This window comes from Carassius carassius, chromosome 2, assembly GCF_963082965.1.
Source record: "Carassius carassius chromosome 2, fCarCar2.1, whole genome shotgun sequence".
Taxonomy (NCBI): Eukaryota; Metazoa; Chordata; class Actinopteri; order Cypriniformes; family Cyprinidae; genus Carassius; species Carassius carassius.
The window spans coordinates 15,356,121-15,381,740 of NC_081756.1; the positions used below are offsets into that span (position 1 = coordinate 15,356,121).

The 25,620-nt window shown below is 37.5% G+C and overlaps 1 protein-coding gene across 1 annotated transcript; it reads left to right on the forward strand.

Moving 5' to 3' along the window:
- The first annotated feature begins 11,038 nt into the window (after positions 1–11,038).
- Positions 11,039–25,538, forward strand: LOC132104121 (polyunsaturated fatty acid 5-lipoxygenase-like). Its single transcript, XM_059509356.1, has 15 exons — positions 11,039–11,241; positions 12,398–12,538; positions 13,181–13,385; positions 13,491–13,572; positions 13,661–13,783; positions 13,935–14,041; positions 20,413–20,585; positions 20,673–20,816; positions 21,121–21,324; positions 21,492–21,578; positions 21,805–21,974; positions 22,093–22,214; positions 23,930–24,030; positions 24,524–24,694; positions 24,896–25,538. The coding sequence occupies exons 2-15, from the start codon at positions 12,398–12,400 to the stop codon at positions 25,073–25,075; spliced, it is 2,010 nt and encodes a 669-aa protein (XP_059365339.1). The 5' UTR covers positions 11,039–11,241; the 3' UTR covers positions 25,076–25,538.
- The last annotated feature ends 82 nt before the right edge of the window (positions 25,539–25,620 follow it).

The window sequence follows — 25,620 nt, forward strand, 5'->3', positions numbered from 1 at the left end:
AAGCAACTTTTACAAAAATGCCTTAGAGAAAAATTTTACAGGTGTGCATCTTGACACAGAACAATGACACTGACATATTTTAAGATGTGTCAGAGCAAGATATTTTCAGTTGAGACAGCTCAAACATGTATTTTAGTCTGGGACTAGCTTAAGCCTTGTCTGTGAAACCATGGGACGATGTCATACGAGTAAGCTTTGCTGATAGTTGAACGGAGAAGGCAAAGGTTGGCTCAACCGGGAGCACTCTTGCAGCGCCTGACAGGGAGTTCGATACTAAGGAGGATTTGGTTGTCTACGAGGGTAGACGCTGTGAGGCTTACTTGAATAATTGTTTAGCAAATCCAATAAGCTGCTTCCGATAATGAGCCCGAAAAATCTTGGTGCAGTCATTGTATTCGAAATTAAGCGTGCAAAAATAAATTGGATTTCCTGTGCCAGTGTACCCCAAATAGGTGCCATGTATCGGCGATATTAGTATTACGGTCCTTAAAGTCCCCGTGAAACGGAAGTTGCAAACAACTTTTCTCCAGTGTTGTGACGTATTTCCGAGAGAAACGGAATAATAAATGAGGAAAGTAGTGGGCGTGGCTTATTTTCCAACTAGCACCTGATTGGATCTAGGTAGGTGTTTAATTCAAAAAATGGAGGCAGATCTAAATGCAAGTTTACAATCGGTTGTTGAGGATTACTCGCCACCTGAATCACCGCAATTTAGTTTTCAGCTGGAAAAGGAGGAAGATGAGAACAGGAACACACGGAGGATCATTTACAAAAATGCACCTCCTTGCCATCTCTCCTTTCACGCGCTGTCAATGCTCGCCACACACAGGCAGCCTGTCTACTGTCAGTGTCAGTTTGATGGGCGTGGTTACGGATTAAGCAGACACCAAATTCCTCAAGCCTAGGTCATCGGTGAAGGTCCTCCAATGCAGAGGGGAGGGGCATTTTCAGATTTTGATTAAAGATTATGAAGGCATACTTTTTTTTTTTTTTTTTTTTTTTAGAGTGGATTGGATCGCATAGATGAATTGTTCAGCACAAAACGATCAATTTAGGCAAACAAAGTAAATATAGTCAATTTTGATTTCATGTGGACTTTAAAAGGCGACAGTTATTTTACTCACACTTGCTATCCTGCGTTGAAACACTATGGCGGATGCGTTTTAGATGAATTTTGAGTGATCACACCGGTGAATGGTGAAATAGGTCCCTAAATTATTTGGTCCTACCAGAAAACTTGCATAGAAATTAAAATTTAAAATTAAATTAAGCATTTAGCAGAGACTCTTTTATCCAGAGACTTACGAGCCTTTTTTTTTTCTTCTTCTTCCTTCATGGAACTTAAGTCTGTATCATTTCCGTGAGGTTTAAACGTGTGCGGATAAGGCGAATTTCGCCTAAAAAAAAAAAAAAATTGTATTGGTTAACCTCGCGCGGTCTGCGCCGCTAGAGGAAGCGGCCTCAAACTGCCACTCGGCCGGAACGCCGGGGTGAAAGGCTGAGGCGCGGTGAGAACTGGGGTTCGACCCGTGCTGGTTGGGTTCTTTCTGCTGCAATCCAGCGCTCGGGGAGGGCTCGGTCTCGGGCGGCACGATTGTTGTGTCGAGCAAGGCGAGCTCGGAGCTTGCACGGTCTATTGGCCACGACGTGTGGCTTGGCGAGGAGAGCAGCTGTCACGATGATGCTTAATGCTGCTCAACGGCCGTGTTTGGCTGGGTAGAAATGATCTCGGGTCCGGCAAAAGGAGCAGGTCTTATAAATCCCCTGTGTAGCTCTCTTCGTTGGTACGAAAATTGGGTCTGTGGTAAGGTGACAGACGAAGCGAACCAGCATGCTGATAAACCGTCAATGGATAGAGGGAAGTCAGCGATATTTATACTATGGGATTGATTACTTGATTATGGTCACCCTGTGTTGATTAGGCTAAGTATCTGACGCGCCCCTCCCGAATCTTATTAATAAAATTTCATTACATATTTTGGTCTAAATGCCCGATTATTGCACAATTCCTTTTTAACCATCCCATTTTATGTTTCCCTTTTGATTTGTTCAAACGCTCATACTCCAATGTGTGGTCGATTACATAAACTACAGGGGGCTTTCTTTTCTTGATGTCAGTTCTTATATCTATTTGTTGACATTCATCATGTCCATTTTCTGACATTATTTATGGTGCAGACTTCACATTCAAATAGATATTCATCCACCATTGCTTAAACATATATCAACCAATAACCTTGTCACTTTATTTATAATCTTTCTTAATTTTTATTTTATTATTATTATTATTATTTATTTATTATTTTTAATCACTTCCCCCCTCGGGCAATGGTCAAAACCATGCGCATTAGAGATAAGGATTGTAAGCGATGGTGACCTTCATATGAGCGCCAAAGCCAATTTGCATTTTATTTTATTTTTTTATGGTTCAAATGTTGTTCATTCATCAGTAGTCCTTATTAAAGGTGCTTTAATATTTTAATGACCCGTATGTTTCCTTAGTGCTCTAAGTGGAACTGTTTTGATTGAATAATTGTCATTCCAGTTTGCACTAAAACCTGTCATTCCCAAAAAAGTAATAATTTATCCCACTGTTTGTAGTTGGGGTGCTTTACTGATGTCCTCTAATTGACTGGGTGATATGTGTTATGTGGGTGAGTGTTTTGAAACCTTGTGGCATTCTCATGCAAGTGAGTTTTTTACCTTGGTAGGTGAATGTGAACAAAGGTCTGCTCTCCTCGGCTGAGGGAACGCTGAAAAAGCTGAGCAGAGATCAGTTACTGTATAATAATTAGCAGCTGAACATTGGTTAACAACGTATGCAGATTTGGAACTTCAGCAGGCCAATCCTCCACAACCTCATTCACTGCTCTCAAATCATGCCCCAAATGCCATTTTGATTTGTATGCTTTAGCTACTGGCAATATTGGGGTGTTACTACAGCTAGTAGTTTCAACAAGCACTCCTGCTTTCATTAATCCCTCAATTGTTTTTTTGATTCCCTCTTCTGCTTCTGATTTCGAAGGGTACTGCAACTTTCTGGGTATTTTAGCTTCTGGTTTAAGCACTATTCTAACTGGATTAGCTGATTTTACTAATCCCACATCTCTGTCATGCTGACACCATAATTCAGGTGGTACTTGTTTCTCCATTTCTTTCAACAATTCAGTTTGCTTTGATGTTTTTTAACCTTTGGCTCAACTTTTGTATTTATAACCATTCTGGTGACTCCCATCATTGGAGTAGCACACAAAATGTTGAGATATTTATCTGCTGATTGAAAAATTAGAGGATTTTCTGTGGTTATTGTTGAATCTTCCTCTGCCACATTCTCCTTGTTGTTGTTTTCTGTTCCAGCTTCTGTTGTTTCGCTGCTCTTACTTGAGATAGATGACTACTGATGCTGGTCCTTGTGGTACATTAGCTGTTCCAGCATGCAGTGCCTGTGCTGTTGCAGTCTGATTTGCTGGTGCAGGCACATTCATTGTTGCAGGTAGATTGACAGGCACTGAAGCATTGACAGGTGCCATCACTGCTGAGTGGTCTTTTACTTCTGCACTGCTTTGACCTTTTTCTTCTAGTTGAACAGCTCCTCTAGCTGCAGCTGAATCAGTTTTCTTTGCAGCTCTTTTTTCTTGGTTCTTCATCTTTAGCTCTAGTCTTCTGTGTTTTTTTTTCTACAGCATGAACCACATGGTCTCTGAACTCTTTATGTGACTTTGAGTTCAGACCTACCACATCCTCCAGCTTCACTTTCACTGCTGCATGCATGGCTTCAACAATAGCGGTCCTGAAGAGTGCTGTCAGTACATTTTCTTGCTCAGGATCTTTTTCCAGCTCTTCTTTCCAGCATCTTAGTTGTTTCTGTATGTAGGTGGTAGGATTCTCAGTCTCCCCCATTGGCTCCCCCTTCAGGAATCCTGGATCAGTTTGCATAGGGTATTCAACTCTAAGAGTCGTCCAGATGTCGCGTCGATGTTTGTCAAAAGAAACTCCATCTGCTTGAGGCGTTTCAACTGCTTGGAGGAGGCCAGACTGCTTGAGAATGTCATTCATCTTGGAGGCCCCCAAACACTTAACAAGCAGGGCTTTGATGTCACCCAGGGCCAGAAGCTTTCCAGTTGTTTCTTCTTCAAATGCTCTGATCCATTTTCCAGCTCCTTCATGAATGTCTGGAAGACGGGAAAGTGTACAGATCTTGACTTGCCCAGGGAATGTATTGGGCGTGACCTTGCCTGATGAGTATTGGGCACCCAAACTTTGGGGTTTCAGTCTTTCTTAATGTCCTTGTTGATCTGTGCTCCTCTTTTCCTCTTCGTCTGTATTCTTGAAACCAATCATCTGGATATTCTATGTCTTGCATGACCAGTGTCCCAGCTACTTGCTTGTACTTCTTCCGCTGGACATAATCCTGTTGCCATTGTGTATGGTTTCATTGGTTCATGTTTCTTTCAGGTGCATCTTCAAGCTCTTCTGCTTGATGGCTTCCCAATTCTTCATAAACTGAGGTTAGGTGTTGGGGAGATTCTCCATTTCTTTGAGCATCTCTGAAAGACATTGATATGTGTGTGGCTCACCTGTTTTCTCCTCCTCTCTGTAGTCCTTGGCCCCTCCTCTTTCAATCCTTAGCTCCACCTTGTGGGTTGTTCTCTTTCTCTCTTTTTGTTTTGCTTGAGACATTGGTGTTGATGTTCTCAGCCCCTCCTCTTTAAGCTTCAGCCCCTCTCTCATGGCTGTGTGTTTCTCTCTCTCTCTCCTGCTGTCTGCCATTCTCCTCAGCTCACTTCTGCTATTCTGCTCATTTATTTCAACATCTGCAGGTGCAATCTTGTACATATCCCTCAAATTCCATTTATCCCTTTAAATATATTTTCCCTGTACTACAGCCATTTGATTAACAGCTTGATCACAGGAAGGAGCATATGGAGGCGGCCTTTCTTCTTCAATTTCATTGTTTTTATTCTCTCTTTCTTGTCTCTCCAATTTTAATAATTTAATTCCATTTTCTTTGAACAGGGTCAATACCCCTGATTCATGTTCTCGTTTAAAAATTTGTCATTGATCTTGTAATTTTTTAACAAGACCTCCATTTCTTTACACATACCCACATCAAATGTTCCCCCTGCCGGCCATTTAGTAGCTATTTTCTTTGCTCTCTCTGCCAACTTTTTTGAGAGTTTCCCTATTGTTTCTTTACAGGCTGGATAGGAACCTGTATAGGTTCCATGAAACCAATAACTCTACTGGAGTTGACATCTCTGAAAGTCACAGTTATCAATTTGTTCAACACAATAAATTATTTTTATTTTTCCCTCAGTGACTTACCTCTCTAATCCCAGCACTTTAATAGCTAATCTTCACCAGGCTCATCAGACGAGGATCACTAAAAGTATCCGACCCCTGATTTCCACCTGGACTTTTGCTGGGCGGAGGACTTATCACCTTTTATAGAAGCAGATTAGATTGTCTCAAATATTTTGAAATAATCACAATGTTTTTTCTAGTTAACAGTTTGAAGGGTAAAACAAGATCTTTTGGTTCTTTCCATCGCAAATTGCTTTTTGTCCGAATTGTTTTCTCCCATGCTAAAACTCCACATTTTGCGACCTGTAGCTGTCATTCCTCCTGCCCAAATTGAGTAAGTGAAAGATGGGGTTAACTCTATGCAAAACCCTCCTATCTTGAATATTCAAATGGTCAGTTCATCTTTTGACAATATTTTAAGTTTAATGGTTCCATAAAAGTCAATTAGCAATCTTTTTTCTTGTATTGATAGAATTTGTCTAGCCCTTCATCCCCTTCTTCTCTTTTTCTTATTTACAACAACTTCACCCATTTTTCTCTTTTTTATTATTTAAATCGATTAAGCAATGATCTCAACATCTGCTCTTCTATTTCTTAATCCTGGATGATTTCTACCAACATTTCTACCGTCCATGTATAATAGTCTACATTCATCAACATATTCATTATCATCAGTCGTCTCAGTATTGTGGTGGTTATATGCAATGCCAGAGCACTCCCTGTCTCATTTACACTAACCCCTATATTATGCTTACGGAATAACACAGACCCAAGACCCACTTTACATGGTGAAAATATATATCCTTATTTTTATTTTTTATTATTATTACTATCCTGATATTTCACGAATTTCCTAATTACAAAATATCTTTTTAGAGATTATATTTTTTATTTAATAATAATGTTTCTGATGTCCGTTATGACATGACTACACTCATAATGTTTGGGGTCATATTGACCTCAGCAGCAGTATTACTGAGATCAAAGGATTTTCACATGTTTTAAATATGTTTGGTATCTAATGTGTAATTTCTTAAAGGCACAAAAAATTCCATACTGCACGTTTAATACTAAACTCTCTCCCTCACACTATCTCTCACACATGCAAACACACGTACACACTCTTTCATACACCCATAAACGCACACAAACATAACACTTTCTCTTTGTTCTCTGTCACACAAAGTAAGACCAACATACAGGTTCTCACTCTCACATGTGTGCACACATATATGCATCCAGGCACAGATACATGCTCTCTCTCTCACTCCATCACACCATACACTCACAGCTGCTCTGTTCTCCTCCTTCCTGCCCTTTTGCTATTACTCTTTGCTGACACTCACAGAGATACTTTCACTCACACAGAGGTTTCTCGCTTGGACACACACACAGTTGCTCCTTCACTCCCACTCATTGCTTCCACTCCCTCCGTCATGCACACACCAGCCTTGGTTTCTCTCTCTCTCTCTCTCTCTCTCTCTCTCTCTCTCACTCTAGGAATGAAAAACCAGTCACTTGTTACTTTCAATCAATAATTGTTTCACAATTTAGATCACAACGTCGGTAACTTGGATGACCTCCAAACACCCGACAAAGCCAGTTCTTTGAAATATTCTTTGTTCTTTCAACTCTTTATACACTCTTTACTTCCCAATCACCACCTAATTGCCTCCTCCTTTATTATTTTACAATTGTTCACACTAGTTTTTCATACTATTGCAAACATAAACAGCCACATACAACGTATAAAATCAGCACGTTTAGCTTCATGCAAAGCCCAGTATAGTTAATGTGGTTAGTATATCAGCCAAGCAATCAGCGCTTACAGTAATATATCCATCACGCTGCGCGCACACACAAATCTATCTCTCAACATTCTATGGACAGACAGAGACTAACAGTTTAACTCTTTCCAGTCTGCAGACACCCGCACAAGCAGCCCTTCCCTCGTGGGGACCCACCAGGGCCACGCCCCACCTACTACGGGCGGCTCCCTGGTTCCTAGGCGCCTCCACTTTTTTCTCTCTATCTACTTTTTGCAGAGACCCACCAGGGCCACGCCCCACCTACTACGGGCGGCTCCCTGGTTCCTAGGCGCCTCCACTTTTTTCTCTCTATCTACTTTTTGCAGAGACCCACCAGGGCCACGCCCCACCTACTACGGGCGGCTCCCTGGTTCCTAGGCGCCTCCACTTTTTTCTCTCTATCTACTTTTTGCAGAGACCCACCAGGGCCACGCCCCACCTACTACGGGCGGCTCCCTGGTTCCCTGGTAGGCGCCTCCACTTTTTTCTCTCTATCTACTGTTTGCAGAGACCCACCAGGGCCACGGCCCACCTACTACGGGCAGCTGCCTGGTTCCTAGGCGCCTCCACTTTTTTCTCTCTATCTACTTTTTGCAGAGACCCACCAGGGCCACGCCCCACCTTGTACGGGCGGTTCCTAGGCGCCTCCAGTTTTTTCTCTCTATCTACTTTTTGCAGAGACCCACCAGGGCCACGCCCAACCTACTATGGGCGGCTGCCTGGTTCCTAGGCGCCTCCACTTTTTTCTCTCTATCTACTTTTTGCCGAGACCCACCAGGGGACCCTTTTCATGACATCCAGTATTTGGGAATAACTCAGCATATTGATCAGTATATTGCTTTCTTTCATAGTTAAGCATAATATTGTAAGTAAGATAATACCATATTGAGTAAATAACATAGAATAACACATTTGTATTGAGTAATACCAAAGAATAACACAATAGTTACACTGCTACCAGCATTAAGTCTGAGTATGATTCACACTTTTAATTGTCAGGAAATTACTTGTCTTTATAACTTTTGGTTCAGTATACTTACCTGGTGATCACAAATAGGACTAAACCTATACCCTTTTTTTCATTTTAAGTTTTATAAACTTAATATAAAGTTTAAACTACCTTGGTAGCCATGGTTATACAAAAATGCACATGGAGTATGCAGTGGCGGCTCCAGACAATTTTGATTGGGGGGGCAATGGGGGGTCCTGGTCATTTTAAGGGGGGTCTCATGAAAACCAACAAAAAATACAGTGGGCACGGCTAATAACTGCATATTACTGCATCGAAAATACATTTTGGTCCAAAAATAGCAAAAACTATCACTTTATTCAGCATTGTCTTCTCTTCAGTGTCTGTTGTGTGAGATTTCAAAACACTGAAGTGTAGTGGTATCCGGTTCACGAACAAATCATTCGATGTAATCGGATCTTCTTGAACCAGTTCACCAAATCGAACTGAATCATTTGGAAAGGTTTGCGTCTCCAATAAGCATTAATCCACAAATGACTTAAGCTGTTAACTTTTTTTGGCTGACACTCCCTCTGAGCAGGGCCGTGCAGAGACCTTTGGAGGGGCAGGTGCTCAAAGTATAGAAGGGGCACATGGAAAAAGACTTTAAATGGCGCTGTTCAAAATATAAATAGAGCAATATATTGCGATGCATTCCTTGCTGATTCGTGTATCGATATGGATGGTTATTGTATTGATACAGCAGCAAATGCTTTGATGCAGTTTTGAAAAAGAAACAATAGAGAAGACAATTTTAAGTTTAAAATAATAATAGCTCTGGGATTAGAAACTGAAATGTCTTAAATTGTCCCAACCTGATGGCTTTTTCTTCTCTGTTCTACAGAATAATTAAGAACGACGGTTATAGTAAACTTTAGAAAACTTTAGAAAACACTTGTGCCTCTACATTTTCCTCTTTCTCACCAGTCTCTGTCTCCTGGCTTGCTGTTCCCTGCTCTCTTTCTGTCACTTGTGCCTCTACATGTCCCTCTTTTTCTTCCTCTATCTCCATCTCCTCATCTGATCTATTACTTTCCACTCTCTGTTCATCTAGGAACAAGGCTCAATTTACTATTTCAGCATTAATCTATAATTTTAATCATCACTACTACTCTTGCACCTAATCAATAAGTCCACCTTAAATATTGATACAAAACATAAAAAACTGATACACTGGAATATAATGATTAATATTATTATTACTGTTGTAGTTGTCTAAAATTGAACACCTTTGCGATGTAAACAAATGACAGGCTACTTTTGTTATTCATATCCTTCAGACTGCATTTTGATGTCAGGTATATTATGCATTTTTCATTGGCATTGATATTTTTACATTTATTTCCAGAGAGATATTATTGAGTTTACAGGCTAAAGTGGTCTTGCTGTTGTAAACACTGTTGCTCTTGTAGAAAAAAAAAAAATTGCGTCATATTTAAAGTATAATTATATTTTAATTCATTTCTGAATTGTTTTTATTTTTATAATGATAATTCAGAGAAAGAGAAAATCTGAATAAGCCTCACCAGTGTTGTGATAATTATTTTTAAGGCACTCAACGTATTAATAAATGTCGAAATAATTATTATTTATTATTGTTCTGCGTAGTTTGAAGAGAAACATTTTTTAATTTTATCCCGGATATATATTTTTTTTTAATCAGGAAAAGGATGGGGGTCAAATGGGGGGTCAAAGCGTATTTTGCAGGGTCTTGAGACCCCCCCCCCAAGACCCCCCTGGCGCCGCCGGTGGGAGTATGCCTTTTATGTCTTGTAATGTCTTCAGTGTGCAGTGTTTACTTGTTAAGTACTTGACTTGTATGGTTTACTCTGGTAATGGCATGTAAACAATTTTTGTAGCTTATTCAGAGCATTTCTCTCCAGCACATTCTCTCTAACTTCCTCTCTCTTCTTGCTCAATCTCTTTTCTAGATGGATGAGGCAATGGCTTCCATGCTTGCTGACTTTGTTGACTGCCCACCAGATGATGACGATCACGGTGCCTCACAATCCCAGTCCTAACATGACCAAACTTCTCTTTCACTCAGTTGTCACATTAAAGGAGTTTCCAATCGATAGTGAGATCTTGAAAGGTCCCTCATGGTCATATTTGACTGATACTGTTGTCTCAGACTCTGCAGTAGTAGCACTAGAACAGCTCCAGATTGGTTTCTTTGATGAAAGAATTTTAGGTTTTCAAGTTAAAAGAAACTTCAATACCGTTGATAATGTTATAGACTGCAAAAAGTTCATACATTGAGAAAAATAGAATTTTTGGTGGTCATGATTGATATTTTTCAGGCAGCTTAATACAAGTATGATGATACTGTAATCTCAAGTATTCAAAAGTGCTTTTATCAGTTGAACAATATGAGTAATGTGTTTTGTGGCCTCTTTTTTGTAACATCATTTGTACATGTAACATGTATTCTTGGCATTGTGTTTAAATAAAATCATGCAATAAAGTGGAGCTGTTATGACACTTTTTTTTCATTTATTCTGTAGAAATGTTTTAGGTGAAGTAGATTATAACCACAACTTGAATGAAATGAACATATTGTAATGGGGAAGTGATACTGAGTGTTCTCCAAGTACAGTGCTCCGTGTATATTAACAAGACACAAATATCAGAAGTCAGAGATCATCATGTGTTTAATGATTACGTGTTACCAAAGTGTTTCTCTGTACTATCTCTTAGGGAAAAATGCATTAGCTAAGCATATAAAGTTGATATACATCACTGTCTTTGATGCTTATTTTTTTTAGTCCATATATTTAACTTTGTGGCTTTTCTGTGAGCTAGTACTGTACTAACCACTTCCTTGAAGCGAATAGCAAAGAAAAAAATGAATAAACAAATGAGGAGGTTGAAATATCAGCCAATAGAGGACCATGACAAGAGGTGGGAGAGGAAATGAGGTATAAAGGTGGAGACCAGTAGAGACGGGACATTTGAAAGCAAATATCTGCCTGAGTCAGTCAGTGAAACTAGAGGGTCTGAACAGCCAGTTTCTGACGTGAAAGAAGGAAACTAGAGTCAAGTGAGAAAAGAGGTGATAGAAACTACAGCAGAGGAGCATAACAAAGTAGATTTTCACCGCCACACTTTTCAACAAGGGAGGTAACTTGTTGACTAACTATTCTTCAGATTCTTTTAATTTATTGTACTGGAACATATTTAAGTAATCAATGTGTTTCTAATGTTCTCTGTTGATGTAAGTTAAATCTATGTGTGTTTCCTCACTGTTAAAGACTCTATGAACCACTGTCATTTAGAATAACTAGTCTAGGTGTATTTTTAAGCTATTTTAAGTCCTTCAAGGCATCTTTCCTGATGGTCAAAATATGACACTTCTGTCTGTGTCTAAGCTTTTATGCTATGCATGTGTCTGTGCACTAAATATGCAAAACTGTTTCTGTGCCCCTGTTACAGAATGCAATGGCACATCAATGTTTTATTAACAGGCGTAATGGACAAATTGATTATAAATGAGCTTGCTCTTAAATATCTTTGTGAAACCAATCTGATATTGATCTAAAGTTTTTCTAGCTGGGTTGCTCATGCTTGATTGATTTGACAGCTTATCACACCCTTTATATACAGGAAATTATAAAGATCAAGAAAGCGCAAGAAAACAAGACTGCAACAACTAATTAAAATCTTTACAGCATATTAATGTATTGTTAACATTTAAAGCTGTATTGATTCACATTAGTTTATGTATTATAAACAAACATAAATTAACACTGAACAATAGAATATTTGAAATTAATATTAACGAAGATTAAATGATGTAAAAATTGTTATGTATTAAGTAAAACTAAAGCTTATTATAAAATGTTCCCTTCAACTTCTCTTTACTGCACCTTTATTTTCATAGTTTGAATTGTACTGTATTTGTATTGTTACAACAGGGGAAGCTCACTAGACCCAATTGCGTTTAAGTGTCTAGCTGCACTTGAATCTTTTAATACATCTGATAATGCATTGAGGGATTTCATTTTTTTTTCTCAAAGCCTTTTGTTGATTTATTTGTAGGTGTTCTTGTTTTCCACTTTCACTTCCACCATACATGACTCACTTTTGTAATCACCCAGTGCAGACACAAACTGATTGTATAATAATGTGAGGAAACAGACTTGCATCTGCTATAGCTCTCTGTTAGATATTTCATGTTACTGCAAAAAGATTGAAGCATCTGAGACTGCTCTGTGATGATGACTGCAACAGTGAAAATATAATAGTTTGATCAGCATTTGTATGTGTATGAGTGCAGATGGAGTACAAAGTGACATTGGCCACGGGGACCTCCAAATATTCGGGAACAAATAACTATATATACTTGACTCTGGTTGGAGAGAGAGGAGAGAGTGAGAGAACCGTGCTGGACAAGCGAGGGCTATTCTGCAGAGGAGCAGTGAGTAAATATGCTTGTGTGCTTATGAAAACTGTTCAATCTTTTAAATATAATATGTGGAATACTATCTCTTTTTCTGACCCTCCATATACAGCAATGCGATTACCACGTTCAAAGTCCAGAAAGGTAGTAAGGACATCCTAAAAATAGTCCATGTGACATCACTGGTTCAACCTTAATTTTATGAAGCTATGAGAATACTTTTTGTGTGCAAAGAAAACAAATATAAGAACTTTATTCAACAATTTCTTCTCTTCTGTGTCAGTCTTCAACACGCGTTCACTAAAGTAATATAATGCATGTGTTATGGTACTCGTGGTGGTTGTAGCTTCATAAGATGAAGGTTGAATCACTGACACATGGACTATTTGAACGATGTCCTTACTGCCTTTTTGGGCCATGAAAGTAGTAGTTGCATTGCTGTCTATTGAGGGTCAGAAAGCTCTCGGATTTCATCAAAAATATCTTATAATTCTATTCCAAAGATGAATGAAAGTCTTAGGGGTGGAACGACATGTGGATGAGTAATTAATTATCTAAATGTACAAAATGTGAAATGAGCATAATTAAATATACAATGCATGTTAATAATAAGGAATTAAAGCATCTCAAGTACCGAAATATATTCCCATGATTTTGTAGGTGGATGATTACACTGTTAAAAGTGCTGCTGATTTGGGTCCCCTGATACTGGTGCGCCTGGAGAAGCAGAAGTACTATGTGGAGGATAACTGGTTCTGCCGTTATGTAAAAGTCAGTATACCTGGAGAAAGATCCAGCTATAGTTTTCCCTGTTACCGTTGGCTAGTGGGAGATAAAGTGATAGTAGAGCTCAGAGAAGGCACAGGTCAGTTATATTGAACTGCACTTGCAGTAACAACTATGATTTAAGATCAAGATCAAATACAGCATTAATAAAAAAACACAACTCTGGTTCCTTTTTCTTTCATAGCCAAAAGGATCAGTGATGACACCTTGCCACTGGAGATATCTCACAGAACGACAGAGCTTCTTGAGAGGCAGAAAATATACAGGTCTTCACGGAGCTTGCATACACTGAACTTATCATAGCGTTATAAGGAATGTACTTCTCACAAATCCCCGTTGTGTCTCATCTATCAGATGGCTTGCATGGGCCCCTGGCATTCCAAAATGCATTGATGCCAAGTCAGAGGCTGATCTCCCCCAGGACTCTCGCTTTGACAATGAGAAGCGCAGTGACTTTGAGGGATCCCTCCAGTATGCGTGAGTAAAAATGCAGGAGAGCTTTTGCTGTGCATGTGTGACTTGACATTTTAAGGTGCATAAGCCTGTGTATTCCCCTATGTATCTATGTATAATTTAATTACTATTCCATTAATCTCACTAATTCACTTGTACATTGTATGCAACTCAGGCTTTTGGAGCTCTCTCTGAAAAAACTGTCAATCATGTTCGGAAAGTCTTGGAAAGACCTGGAGGACTTCAAAAATATCTTCTGGAGTATAAGAAGTCCCATAGCTGGTAACAATCACTTCATCTGTCCCTGTTATTTTCTTTCTTTCTTAGTTTAGTTACCAGAAAATATACATTTCATGTAATTACTTCATTTTCGGAAAGCTCTCTTCCCAGAAAATGCAATTCTGTAACATGTTCATTTAACTCTTTAGCTATGTGTAGGAGACCTATATGACAAATTAATGGCATTTCACAATGTCATGTCAAAATTCCACATTTATTTCCACTCTTGAATAACAGATGTTCACACTGCACTTAACCCTATATGATTCTTTAAAACTTTGGATAAAAGTCACTTACTGCCCTGAGTTAAGATACACTTCCAAAATGTTTAACTCTTAATTATGAAAGCTCGCAATGCAGTTGAAAAGTGGTTCTAAACAGTGTTGGTTTAGTTTACTTTGGAAATGTCATCGGTTACAGATTAGAAGTTACCCTATTAAAAATGTAATAAGTAGTGTGACTATTTCAGTTACTTTAAGTATGTTTTCAACTGATCATTTTGACACATTTAAAGCAAGCAGGATTAACCTTACAGTAGTAGGCCTATTCAACACTGATTACTGTCAGACTTCTCAAAATCCTTCTACACTTGAATTAAGATTTAATATATATAAAACAATTATTTTAAAGCACAGCCACCACAAAATCTGACTTTAGCACAACTTTTTACTTTGAGATTGTTCTGAGGTTAAATACAGATTAGAAAAATCTGAAGATATAGTTTAATAGTTAATAGTTACACAAACCCAAATATAGGAAATATAAGAGATATCAAATAAGCATGTGCCCTGTTCTGTCCTAAAGTGTGTATAAATATTCAGATGTAACCCCCTTTGTAATCTTTAACATTTTCATAAATAACTGTAATTAAACTAAACACTTTTTCTCAGTAACTATAACGGATAACAGTTACATTTATTTTGTAATTCAATTACATACACTGTTAAAAAAAAAACTGTCAAATTTACGGTAAAATACCGGCAGCTGTGGTTGCCAGGAATATACAGTAAAAAAAAAGTGGAATCTGTAAAAGACAATACGGTATACTGGTTTTGTAACCCTAAATTTTACAGTAGACAACGTATTTTTTTACCAAAATCATGGTAGAAAAAAACAAATATATTTGTCAATTATACAGTAATTTTATGTACAAAATGCAACTTTCCATAGCTTTTTACGGATATTTGCTGTTAAAAAAAGTTATAATATATACACTGTAAAAAAAAATGTTGCATCAACTTAAAAAAATAAGGCAACTTAGTGACATTCAGCCAAGTATGGAGACTTATACTGAGAATTAATGCTCTACATTTAACCCATTGTGCACACACACACCCAGAGCAGTGTTCAGCATTTACGCTGCAGCACCCAGGGAGCAGTTGGTGGTTCAGTGTCTTGCTCAAGGGCACCTCAGTTGTGTTATTGCCGACCCAAGTTTTGAACTCACAACCCTAGGGTTAGGAGTCAAACTCTCTAACCACTAGGCCACAACTTTATATTATTCGAGTCGTCTAAATAAATAAAAGACCATAACACAGGTCAAATAACTATTTTTATTATTGAAAGTTTGTGTCCAAAGCACAAGGACATACCAAGTCTTGTATATTAATTTCTTTACTCAATGCATTTTACACTGAACTCAACACATGGTACATAATGCATGTTAAATAATTCCAGTGTTAATTATACCTTCATACGTTAGCAGTCTTGTGGCATGAAGTCACATGTATTTAACATTTTTGTTTGTTTTTAAAGGAACTATTACATGAAAATTACTATATTGCGTATTTTAACATCAACCTAATCCACTGGGCAAAGTACATCCAGTGGACGTCTTTTTATGTCTTTGCAGACGTTGAAAAGATGTCCACTGAGGAGACAGAATGTTTTTATGACGTCTTTTTTTAAAATGTTTTTTATGTCTTCTGTACGTCCGATATAGACGTTCACAGATCCTCCTTACAAGGTTTTGTGACTTTATTTCTGTCAGAAATCTAGAGAAGCTCTTATTGAGAATTAACAGAGGTATAAATGTTGATACTTGATTCACTTGAAGTCACCATTGTGGTGGAAAGTGTTTGGTTTAGTTGCGATCTTGGTCCAGTCACTTCTTGTGTTAGTTTCTCTTGCTGCTGTAACAGTGTATTTTAAAATGCTGTTTTTGTGGCAAAGAAAGACAAAATTTAAATGAGCTCAGGTGTTATCAGCTCTTTGTTGATGATGAGAAAGTCATCACATAATACATTTTTTGTTTGATATTTTTAACAGTCACAAGGAGCAAAATACTTATCTTGAAGATGGTCAAAATGAATGCGTTTGAAATAATTTGAGTAAAAGTTTCATGTACTCACACACACAGACTTCTAGATTTGACATATGCATCACAACAACGGTGACAAACAAAAGAGCTCCATAGCACAAACTCATCCTTATTTTCCAGCCTTTTTTGTTCTGATTGTCACCATTGATGTGATGCATATCCAAAATCTTGATGTCTGTTTGTGACGACATGATCGATTTTCTAAAAATAATTTTTTCAGCAAGGTTTCGATCCATAAAAACAAACCCACAGTAGCAACAATACAATAACATCTTATTTTACTATAATTTGTCACCATTACAAGCAAGATGTGTAGTGTACGCTTGATCTCAACTCTCTCTCTGCCACAATAAGAGTGTTTTATAACACACAGTTACAGCAGCAAGAGACAAGCTAACACCAACAAAGAGCTGATAACACCTGAACTCTCTTAAATTTTGTCTTTCTTTGCTACGAAAACAGCGTTTTAAAATACACTGTTACAGCAGCAAAAGACAAGTTAACACAAGAAGTAACTGGACCAAGATCCCAACTAAACCAAACACTTTCCACCACAATGGTGACTTCAAGTGAATCAAGTATCAACATTTAAACCTCTGTTAGTTCTCAATAAGAGCTTCTCTAGATGTCAGACAGAAATAAAGTCACAAAACCTTGTAAGGAGGATCTGTGAACGTCTATATCGGACGTACGCAAGACATAAAAAACATTTAAAAAAAAGACGTCATAAAAACATTCTGTCTCCTCAGTGGACATCTTTTCAACGTCTGCAAAGACATAAAAAGACGTCCACTGGATGTACTTTGCCCAGTGGATTAGGTTGATGTTAAAATACGCAATATAGTAATTTTCATGTAATAGTTCCTTTAAAAACAAACAAAAATGTTAAATACATGTGACTTCATGCCACAAGACTGCTAACGTATGAAGGTATAATTAACACTGGAATTATTTAACATGCATTATGTACCATGTGTTGAGTTCAGTGTAAAATGCATTGAGTAAAGAAGTTAATATACAAGACTTGGTATGTCCTTGTGCTTTGGACACAAACTTTCAATAATAAAAATAGTTATTTGACACGTGTTATGGTCTTTTATTTATTTAAACGACTTGAATAATGTAAAGTTGTGGCCTAGTGGTTAGAGAGTTTGACTCCTAACCCTAGGGTTGTGAGTTTGAAACTCGGGTCGGCAATAACACAACTGAGGTGCCCTTGAGCAAGCCACTGCTCCCTGGGTGCTGCAGCGCAAATGATGGTGTGTGTGTGCACGATGGGTGAAATGTAGAGCATCAATTCTGAGTGTCTCCATACTTGGCTGAATGTCATGTCACTTTTTTTCACTTTAAAATTGTGTATGCTTATAGATAATAGGCCTTGTGTTCAGTAAACAAAATATATTTTGTTCTGATATTTTTAAGGTTAACATGACTATTTATGTTGTGACAACTTATTATTATTATTATTTTAAGTTGGGTGGACTTTAGTCCCGTTTGTTAAGTTTACTCAAAAAAGCGATTCCGATAAATTGCCTTATTTTTTTAAGTTGATGCAACTTTTTTTTTTTTACAGTGATATATTATTATATTATAACTTTTTTTTACTGCAAATATCTGTAAAAAGCTATGGAAAGTTGCATTTTTTACATAAAAATATAATATATTTGTTTTTTTCTACCATGATTTTGGTAAAAAAATACGTAGTCTACTGTAAAATTTAGGGTTACAAAACCAGTATACCGTATTGTCTTTTACAGATTCCACTTTTTTTTCACGGTATATTCCAGCTGCCGGTATTTTACCGTAAATTTGACAGTTTTTTTTTAACAGTGAACTTTTAATCTGTATATCAGTTCCTGAATTTTAAAATAAAAAATACTATCAATTTTATTGTCTTTTACTGCTGATATTTGCTTTTTTAAAATGGTATTTACTGGTTGTATTATTACGGTGGACCCTATTTTTTAACATCTTGCTTCTGTAAATATGGATGTTTTTGTTTGCTTAAAAATCTACAGATTTATACTGTGAATTCCAATGTGCACAACCCCAAAAGATGTAGTTTTACTCAAATAATACCGTAAAATCTAAGGTTTTCAGACATTTTCAACATTACAATATTTAATTGTAAAATGTATGCATATTTATTTGTTTTCACAGAAAATATTTATAATTTCAACATTTTATTACAGTAAAAAACAAAGTTTTATCCAGTCTCACAATTAACGGTTATTCAATCTATATAATAAAGTAAAAGGAAGTTTTTGGTTTTACGCTCCATTACCGTTGGAATTTGACGGTGTTTTGCTGTATATTTTACTGACTTTTTTTACAGTGTAGCTCCGTTACATGTATCTAGTTACTCCCCAACACTGATGCTAAAGGTATCAAATGTGAAGCAATTAGGTTCAAGCATATTCATATTCAAATCGGTTTAACAACAGATATAAATTAAATAGTTTTTTTTATATATATATTCATTTATTACACGCGTTATTTGGAGTAAAGAAAATACAGTTATTCGTTACTTATTGAACAATACATTCCAACATATTTAAAAGTATCATAGTGGACATTTCCACAGACAGAAGAGCAGTTATCAAAAGAGGAAGCGATGGTGTGTTAGTCGTGAGCTATTTTTTGATCAATTCTTTTTACTTCATAAATATGCAAATCAGAACGTTATCCAGCATTTGCACAAGCAGTGCGTAGCACACGGCACGCACAGCACCTAAAAATATAGTGTTGAAACCTGTTGCAGCTCTTTATCGATTGATTTTGTTTATTGGTTGGTTTTAAACGTACAGTATGGGATTTTTGGCCACCAGGGGTCACTCAATCAAAATAATAACAAAAGACGTACTTTGATGACGTCGGGAAAGAGCGTGGGCTCATGGGAGTTGTTGTCATTGTCCCGAACCCATAATACAGAGTAAGCGAGCGAACCAGCAATACTGTCGCTCCCCACAATCCTCACTCATTCTAACTTAGTATTTTGACAATCACGTCTTTTCGAACGGAGAGATATATGAATTATCAGACCCCTATCAAATCAATATTCCATCTAGCTAGTAGTAATATATGTTAAAAAAAAACACGGTTGCCTTTCGTTAATAATTATAATTACGTTTATACTATGATACAGAACAAGATAGTGAACTGCATTTGAAGCTACGTTATCCAGCTAGATATAGAACACATGTAGATTTACATTATACTCTTCATGAGAGCTAGTCCGTCTGCGTTTTACACAAGAAATCATCGTTTCACAAAATATACGGATAGATATAGTTAGCTGAATGGATGCATACCTTTTTTTTAGAATGCAAGCGCGTTCGGCATCTCTCTGTAGTCTCAGCTTGTCACGCAGCTCTCTCCATCTTGGAAATGCAACTCCAATATTAACCCGTGTCTTGTTTCTTCTCTTGTCCCAAAACCTTCTAGGGTCATTTATTTCACCCGTACGTTTGCGCTTGACAGAACGTGCAGGCAAAGCATAATCATGATCCATAACTAAGTTATTGATTGAGGTATAAATACTAATATAAACAATATAATACAATAGTCTCGATCAAGGCTAGCTACTACTTTTTCTTCTTCGTATCTTCTTTGCTTCTGTGCACCTTTGTATTTGGCGGTTCCGCAGGAAGTTAGATAAACTAGAGGGGTCAAAGGTTATATGACGCCATAGACGGGCGACAAAACGGAAATAAAGAAACGTCCCGTGTCTTCTAATTAAACTATAATTTTCTCCGGATTTGAAAGTTTGTGGAAACTGTCGGGATAATGTAAATACATAACTAAAAAAAATATATAACATAGATATAGTAATTTCTGCTATTTTTAAAGCAGAAAAATTACATATTGTGCCTTTAAAATGATCATTACTGAATGAACCAACACGTTATAATATTTCAAATAAGGCATGCATTGCCTATATAATAGACCCCTTTTGTAACTGTGACGAGGCAAAATCTTTCAGAAAAGTCACATACAGAAAGATACCAATGTCATTAAATGAATAACAAGAATTGGTGATCAATATTCTGTTCAGAATACACCATGGATCACTGGAAAGAAGACAGTTTTTTTGGTTACCAGTTCCTCAACGGCTCAAACCCAAGAATGATTTCTAGGTGCAAGGAGCTGCCCTCAAACTTCCCTGTCACGGGAGACATGGTGCAGTCTTCTCTTATACCTACAACCACTTTGAAGGAAGAACTCAAGGTGAGATTTAAGTGTTTTATTTTCTTAAATACATTGGATTATTGGAACAGTGGATCTGATCATGCTTTTTTGTCTTTTCTACTTAAGAAAGGAAATATATTTCTGGTTGATCAAGCAATAATGGATGGGATTCCTGCCAATGTAATCGGAGGCAAGGCACAGCACATAGCTGCCCCGCTTTGCTTACTGTATGAACATCCTGAGAAGGGTCTCATTCCCATCGCCATACAGGTAAAACCTGCTGACTCACATATACCTGGAAACATAACAATCTAAGATGAATCTATAGTAGCTCTTCCAAATCTTCCTGCCGCCTCCATGAGCCAGAAATATATTTATGTTTTTACCAAAAAGAAGATTTTCTTTTTTATAGAAATGCATTTGATTTAAAGACAAAAAGCATCAAAACGTGCAGATTATTATAATATTAATGTAATAATCATAGTAACATTACAGGAACCCATCAAGAAATGAACTGTCAAACACTGATGTACAAACTCAGAAATGTCTTATTGTTCTTCTCCCTTCCTTTCAGCTCGAACAGAAACCTGATAAGGACACACCCATATTTCTACCTAGCGATCCACCTCTGCTCTGGTTATTAGCAAAGATGTGGGTTCGTCACTCTGAGTTCCAGATCTTTCAGTTGTTATCACATCTATTACGCACACACTTGGTGGTAGAAGTGTTCTGTGTCGCCACACTCCGACAGCTGCCTGCTGTTCACCCCATATATAAGGTGAGAGGAAGTGTACAGGAAGTGCTTTTTAGGAAAGATACATTTGCATGTTTCAAAGCATGTTAAGAGTTAGATAATCACAGATACATCTAAATCTAGTCATTCATTAAATTATCCAGCTATATTGTATGTTAAGGCTCTTCTTCAATTTTTCTTTCTCATTGAAGCTCTTAACTCCACACCTGAGGTATACACTTGAGATTAACTGTCGTGGCAGAACACAGCTGATCTCCTCGGAGGGCATCTTCAAAAGGGTGAGCATCTGTACACACTGTAGTTTATGAAAGAATATGAACCATTCAGAGCAAACCTGCGAACACTAGACACTTTTTTGTTTTTTCATTTTGGACATTTTGCACTAGATTTTTTGTGGACTGGGTTCTTATCACCCCTTGAAGCTAGCCAACCACTGACAACATAACTGTAGTGTATTTTTAATTCACTCAGTTGGTCATAAATGTGAAAAATTGTGTTTTTCAGGTGGCATCAACAGGTGGAGATGGACTCTTGATTCTGACACAGAGGGGGTATAAAGTGTTAACCTATCGCTCCCTCCAGCCCAAATTTGACTTCATGGACAGAGGAGTTACTAAAATAAAAGACTATTTCTACAGGGACCATTCTATGATGCTGTGGGATGTCATTCAAAAGTAAATATAATAGGCATAATTCTTTCAGACATTTGAATGTGAATGAAGCAGTATATATAATTATAAACCTCTTTTACTATCAGACCTCAGACCTATTTACTTTAACACATGCTCTTAGTTTTGTTTCAGGAATAGTTTCCCTCTACTACAAGAGTGATCGTGAAGTTGAACAGGATTCAGAAATTCAGGCGTGGATTAATGACGTGGCTGTGGAGGGCTTTGTGGATCTGCCACATTTTGGTAAGATATGAATACATGACTGCATCACTGAACTCACAAATGTCCTGTAGTGGATGAAGAATGAAGAATCCTGTGCAATGTGTTTATTTAGGCTTGACAATACACTGCAGTTCGGAAGTTTCTGCATTCATTTGGGAGGGTGCATTAAATTGAACAAAATGTTATAGATTATTTCTGTTTCAAAAAAATGCTTTCCGGCTATCCATGTGTTGTGATTGGCCGAAAACCTCAAGCATGTTACGGAAATGTTACGCCCCTCACCGTACTGTGATGCCATCTCCCGGCATGACCAGACAAAACCATTAAAACCCATTACAAACGAGGAATTGGTTGCATCCAGTGGTGACATAATTACTCATTATATTGATTTATATTGTGTTTTTACGTGTTGTGTTGCGCCTTGTTAACATAAAACCATGTTAGCATTTGAGATCAAACGACAAATAAACGCTACTCTACACTGCTCAATGCTCACGTTTGAATCCATCAGTGGCAAATTATTTAAATATGAAAACATACTTACAGGTTGTGAGTCAGAACATTGTAGGTTCACGAAACAGTCCTCCGTTAAATGCGTTGCTTTAGGTTTAAATGAGGTGTTTTAGGAAAGCGTGGACAAATCTTGGATTTGACACTTTATTCTTTGCAACTTTAGAGATCTTCTCTATTTACAAACAACTTGCAAAACTCCAAAGAGAAAAAAGAAAAACTTGAAATCGCATCATATGACCCTTTTAGTCAAAGAATCAGATTTTTTTTTTCTTGGTTTCCACAAAAACATTGAGCAGCCAGCACAGCTGTTTTCAAAATGTATAATAGTTAAGTGTATTATGTGACACTGAAGATTAATGTTCACTGAAAATTCAACTTTGCCATCACAGGAAAGATTGTTTTTGAAAAATGAAATTGCAATAATATTTCACAGTATTACTGTATTTTTTATCAATTAAGTGCAGCATAAGAAACTAATTTGGTGAGAACAGGAGACTCCTTTTTAATAAATCTTGCCAACCCCAAACTTTTGGACGGTAATATAAATCATCCAGTACAATCATACCCAGTACAGGTCACCAATATTGCATTATAAAAATGTCAAAAAAACATCAGGGGGATAAATGCACATTCTATGCGCCAGATACACCATCGAGGCTGCATCTAAAAAATGCTGCCTTCGAAGGGCGCATTCCAAGGTAGGAAGGCATCAAGGCACGCCCGAAATCAATGTCAGCTTCATTTCCTGTCTCCTGAGATGCCTTCATCTGGCCGGTTTTTGAAGGCAGCATAGATGTATCCTTCGCTGCCTTTGATATCCCACAATCCTGTGCGTTCCATTCTGTGACAGTTAAGCCAAAAAATAAAGATGGTGTCTGAAAGTTGCGGTCGGTGGTCAGTTTGTGTGTAAAACACAAACTGCCTCAGAAGCATGTCCGAAATCCGTTTCATGAGGTGCCTTCTGTCAAAAACGCTGCCTGCAAAGTCATTTCCTGATTAGACAACAAGGCAGCAAGTCACCTGCCTAAGTTTTCGAATGCAGCCTGTCAGGAAAAGGAAGTAATAAAGAATATGAAGGATACAGTGCCCCATCTGGTCACTAGGGGAATAAGCTTGCCCTCAGTATGTGTCTCAACACCACAAAGAAATAACATGAGCTAAATAAATATCACTTAAAATTAGGAGTAAGCTGGGAGTAACTATTGATGTTTCTTGCATGTCAGGCCTAGCTAGTGAGCTGAAGACAAAAGAAGAACTCATCACATTGTTAAGCATGGTGATCTTTACCAGCACATCACAACATGCTGCCACCAATAATGGACAGGTAACCATCTACCGAACACAGGGGTGTCAAACTAAATTCCTTTAGGGCTGGAGCCCTGTAGAGTTTTGTTCCAACCCTACTCAAACACACATAGAGAATTAGCATGTAGTTTTCAAATGAGCTTGAAGGGCTTGATTAGTTGAATCAGGTGTGTTTAATTAGGGTTGAATTTAAACTCTGCAGGGCTCCGACCCTCCAGGAACTGAGTATGACACCCATTTACACATCTTATCAAATATAAAAACCCACTTTAAAAACATACTTTTTATATACTATTCTACTGCATGGAATGCAGGTTACCAGAAATACATTTCCATTAATTTTCAAGGCCTGTAAATCAAACGTTTATAATTCCAAACGTATTATATTGAATGCAGGTAACCAGAAATACAATCATTTACATGAAGTGTGTTACCTAATGGTTAGAAATCAGTTTACAAGTCATTACATAGCTTTATTGTGTTCACCGTTGATCTTGGTCTCTGTACTGTAGTTTGATTGGTGTGCATGGGTACCCAATACACCCTGCACCATGCGGAACCCTCCACCAACAGATAAGGAGGCTGTCACCATGGACATGATTATGGACACACTCCCTGATATCAGCCAGTCCTGTATGCAAATGGCCATCACGTGGCATTTGGGCAGAGCACAGCCGGATGCGGTGAGTCAATAGCACATCCTGTCACAACTTCTACATTATTTATGATCATATGAAGTACATTGCATATGATGTACATCCTTATTTCTAACATCAGACTACATCCATCCAAAATGTGTTTATTTCCATTAAGCATTCAAATGAATTCACCTTTATTAAAGTATCACACTGATGACTTCAACACGTTTCCTCTCTCTTCTTCAGATTCCATTGGGCCAGTATGTGGAACAGTACTTTACCGAGCCTGCTGCTTTGAAAGTGATTGATCAGTTCAGAAAGGAGCTGAAAGAACTGGAGGAGCATATAATAGCTCAGAATGAGGGACAAGAACTGCAGTACCTTTATCTGACTCCAAGCCGCATAGAAAACAGCATCACCATTTAGAGAAAACTCTCATTCTATTTTTTAAATATATATTTTTTAATGTTTATTTCATAAGGCACTGTTTGGATGTTGCTGAACTGGTTTCTGTGGATTTTTACTAACCACTGTATTCTTTAATAAGTGTGGTAAGCTTCGTTAAATGCACTTCATATATACTACATGTAAAGTCTGTTCCATTTTTTCATTTAGTTTTTTAAATACCATTTAAAAGCTTCAGTAGTTAAAGTTTTGAAAGTCTCCAATTGTACATCTAAAAGATGGTCTCTAATTTTAGAACCATGTTAGCTGAGAGACAAGGTCTACACTGATCAATTCCCATGTTGACAAATTGCACAGGCAGTTTTATTTTCAGTCATTTATTGTGAAAACAGAACCAATGTGACCATGTGAAATTCCATGTACTTAATGAGTCTGTATATTCTATAGATGTGTTAAGTATAAATAAAATCACAATTTAAACATTTTTCAACAGTGCTTGGTAGGACCACAGATCAAAATAGCACTATGGAAGGTAAAGTAATCAAGTACCACATAATAATAATAAT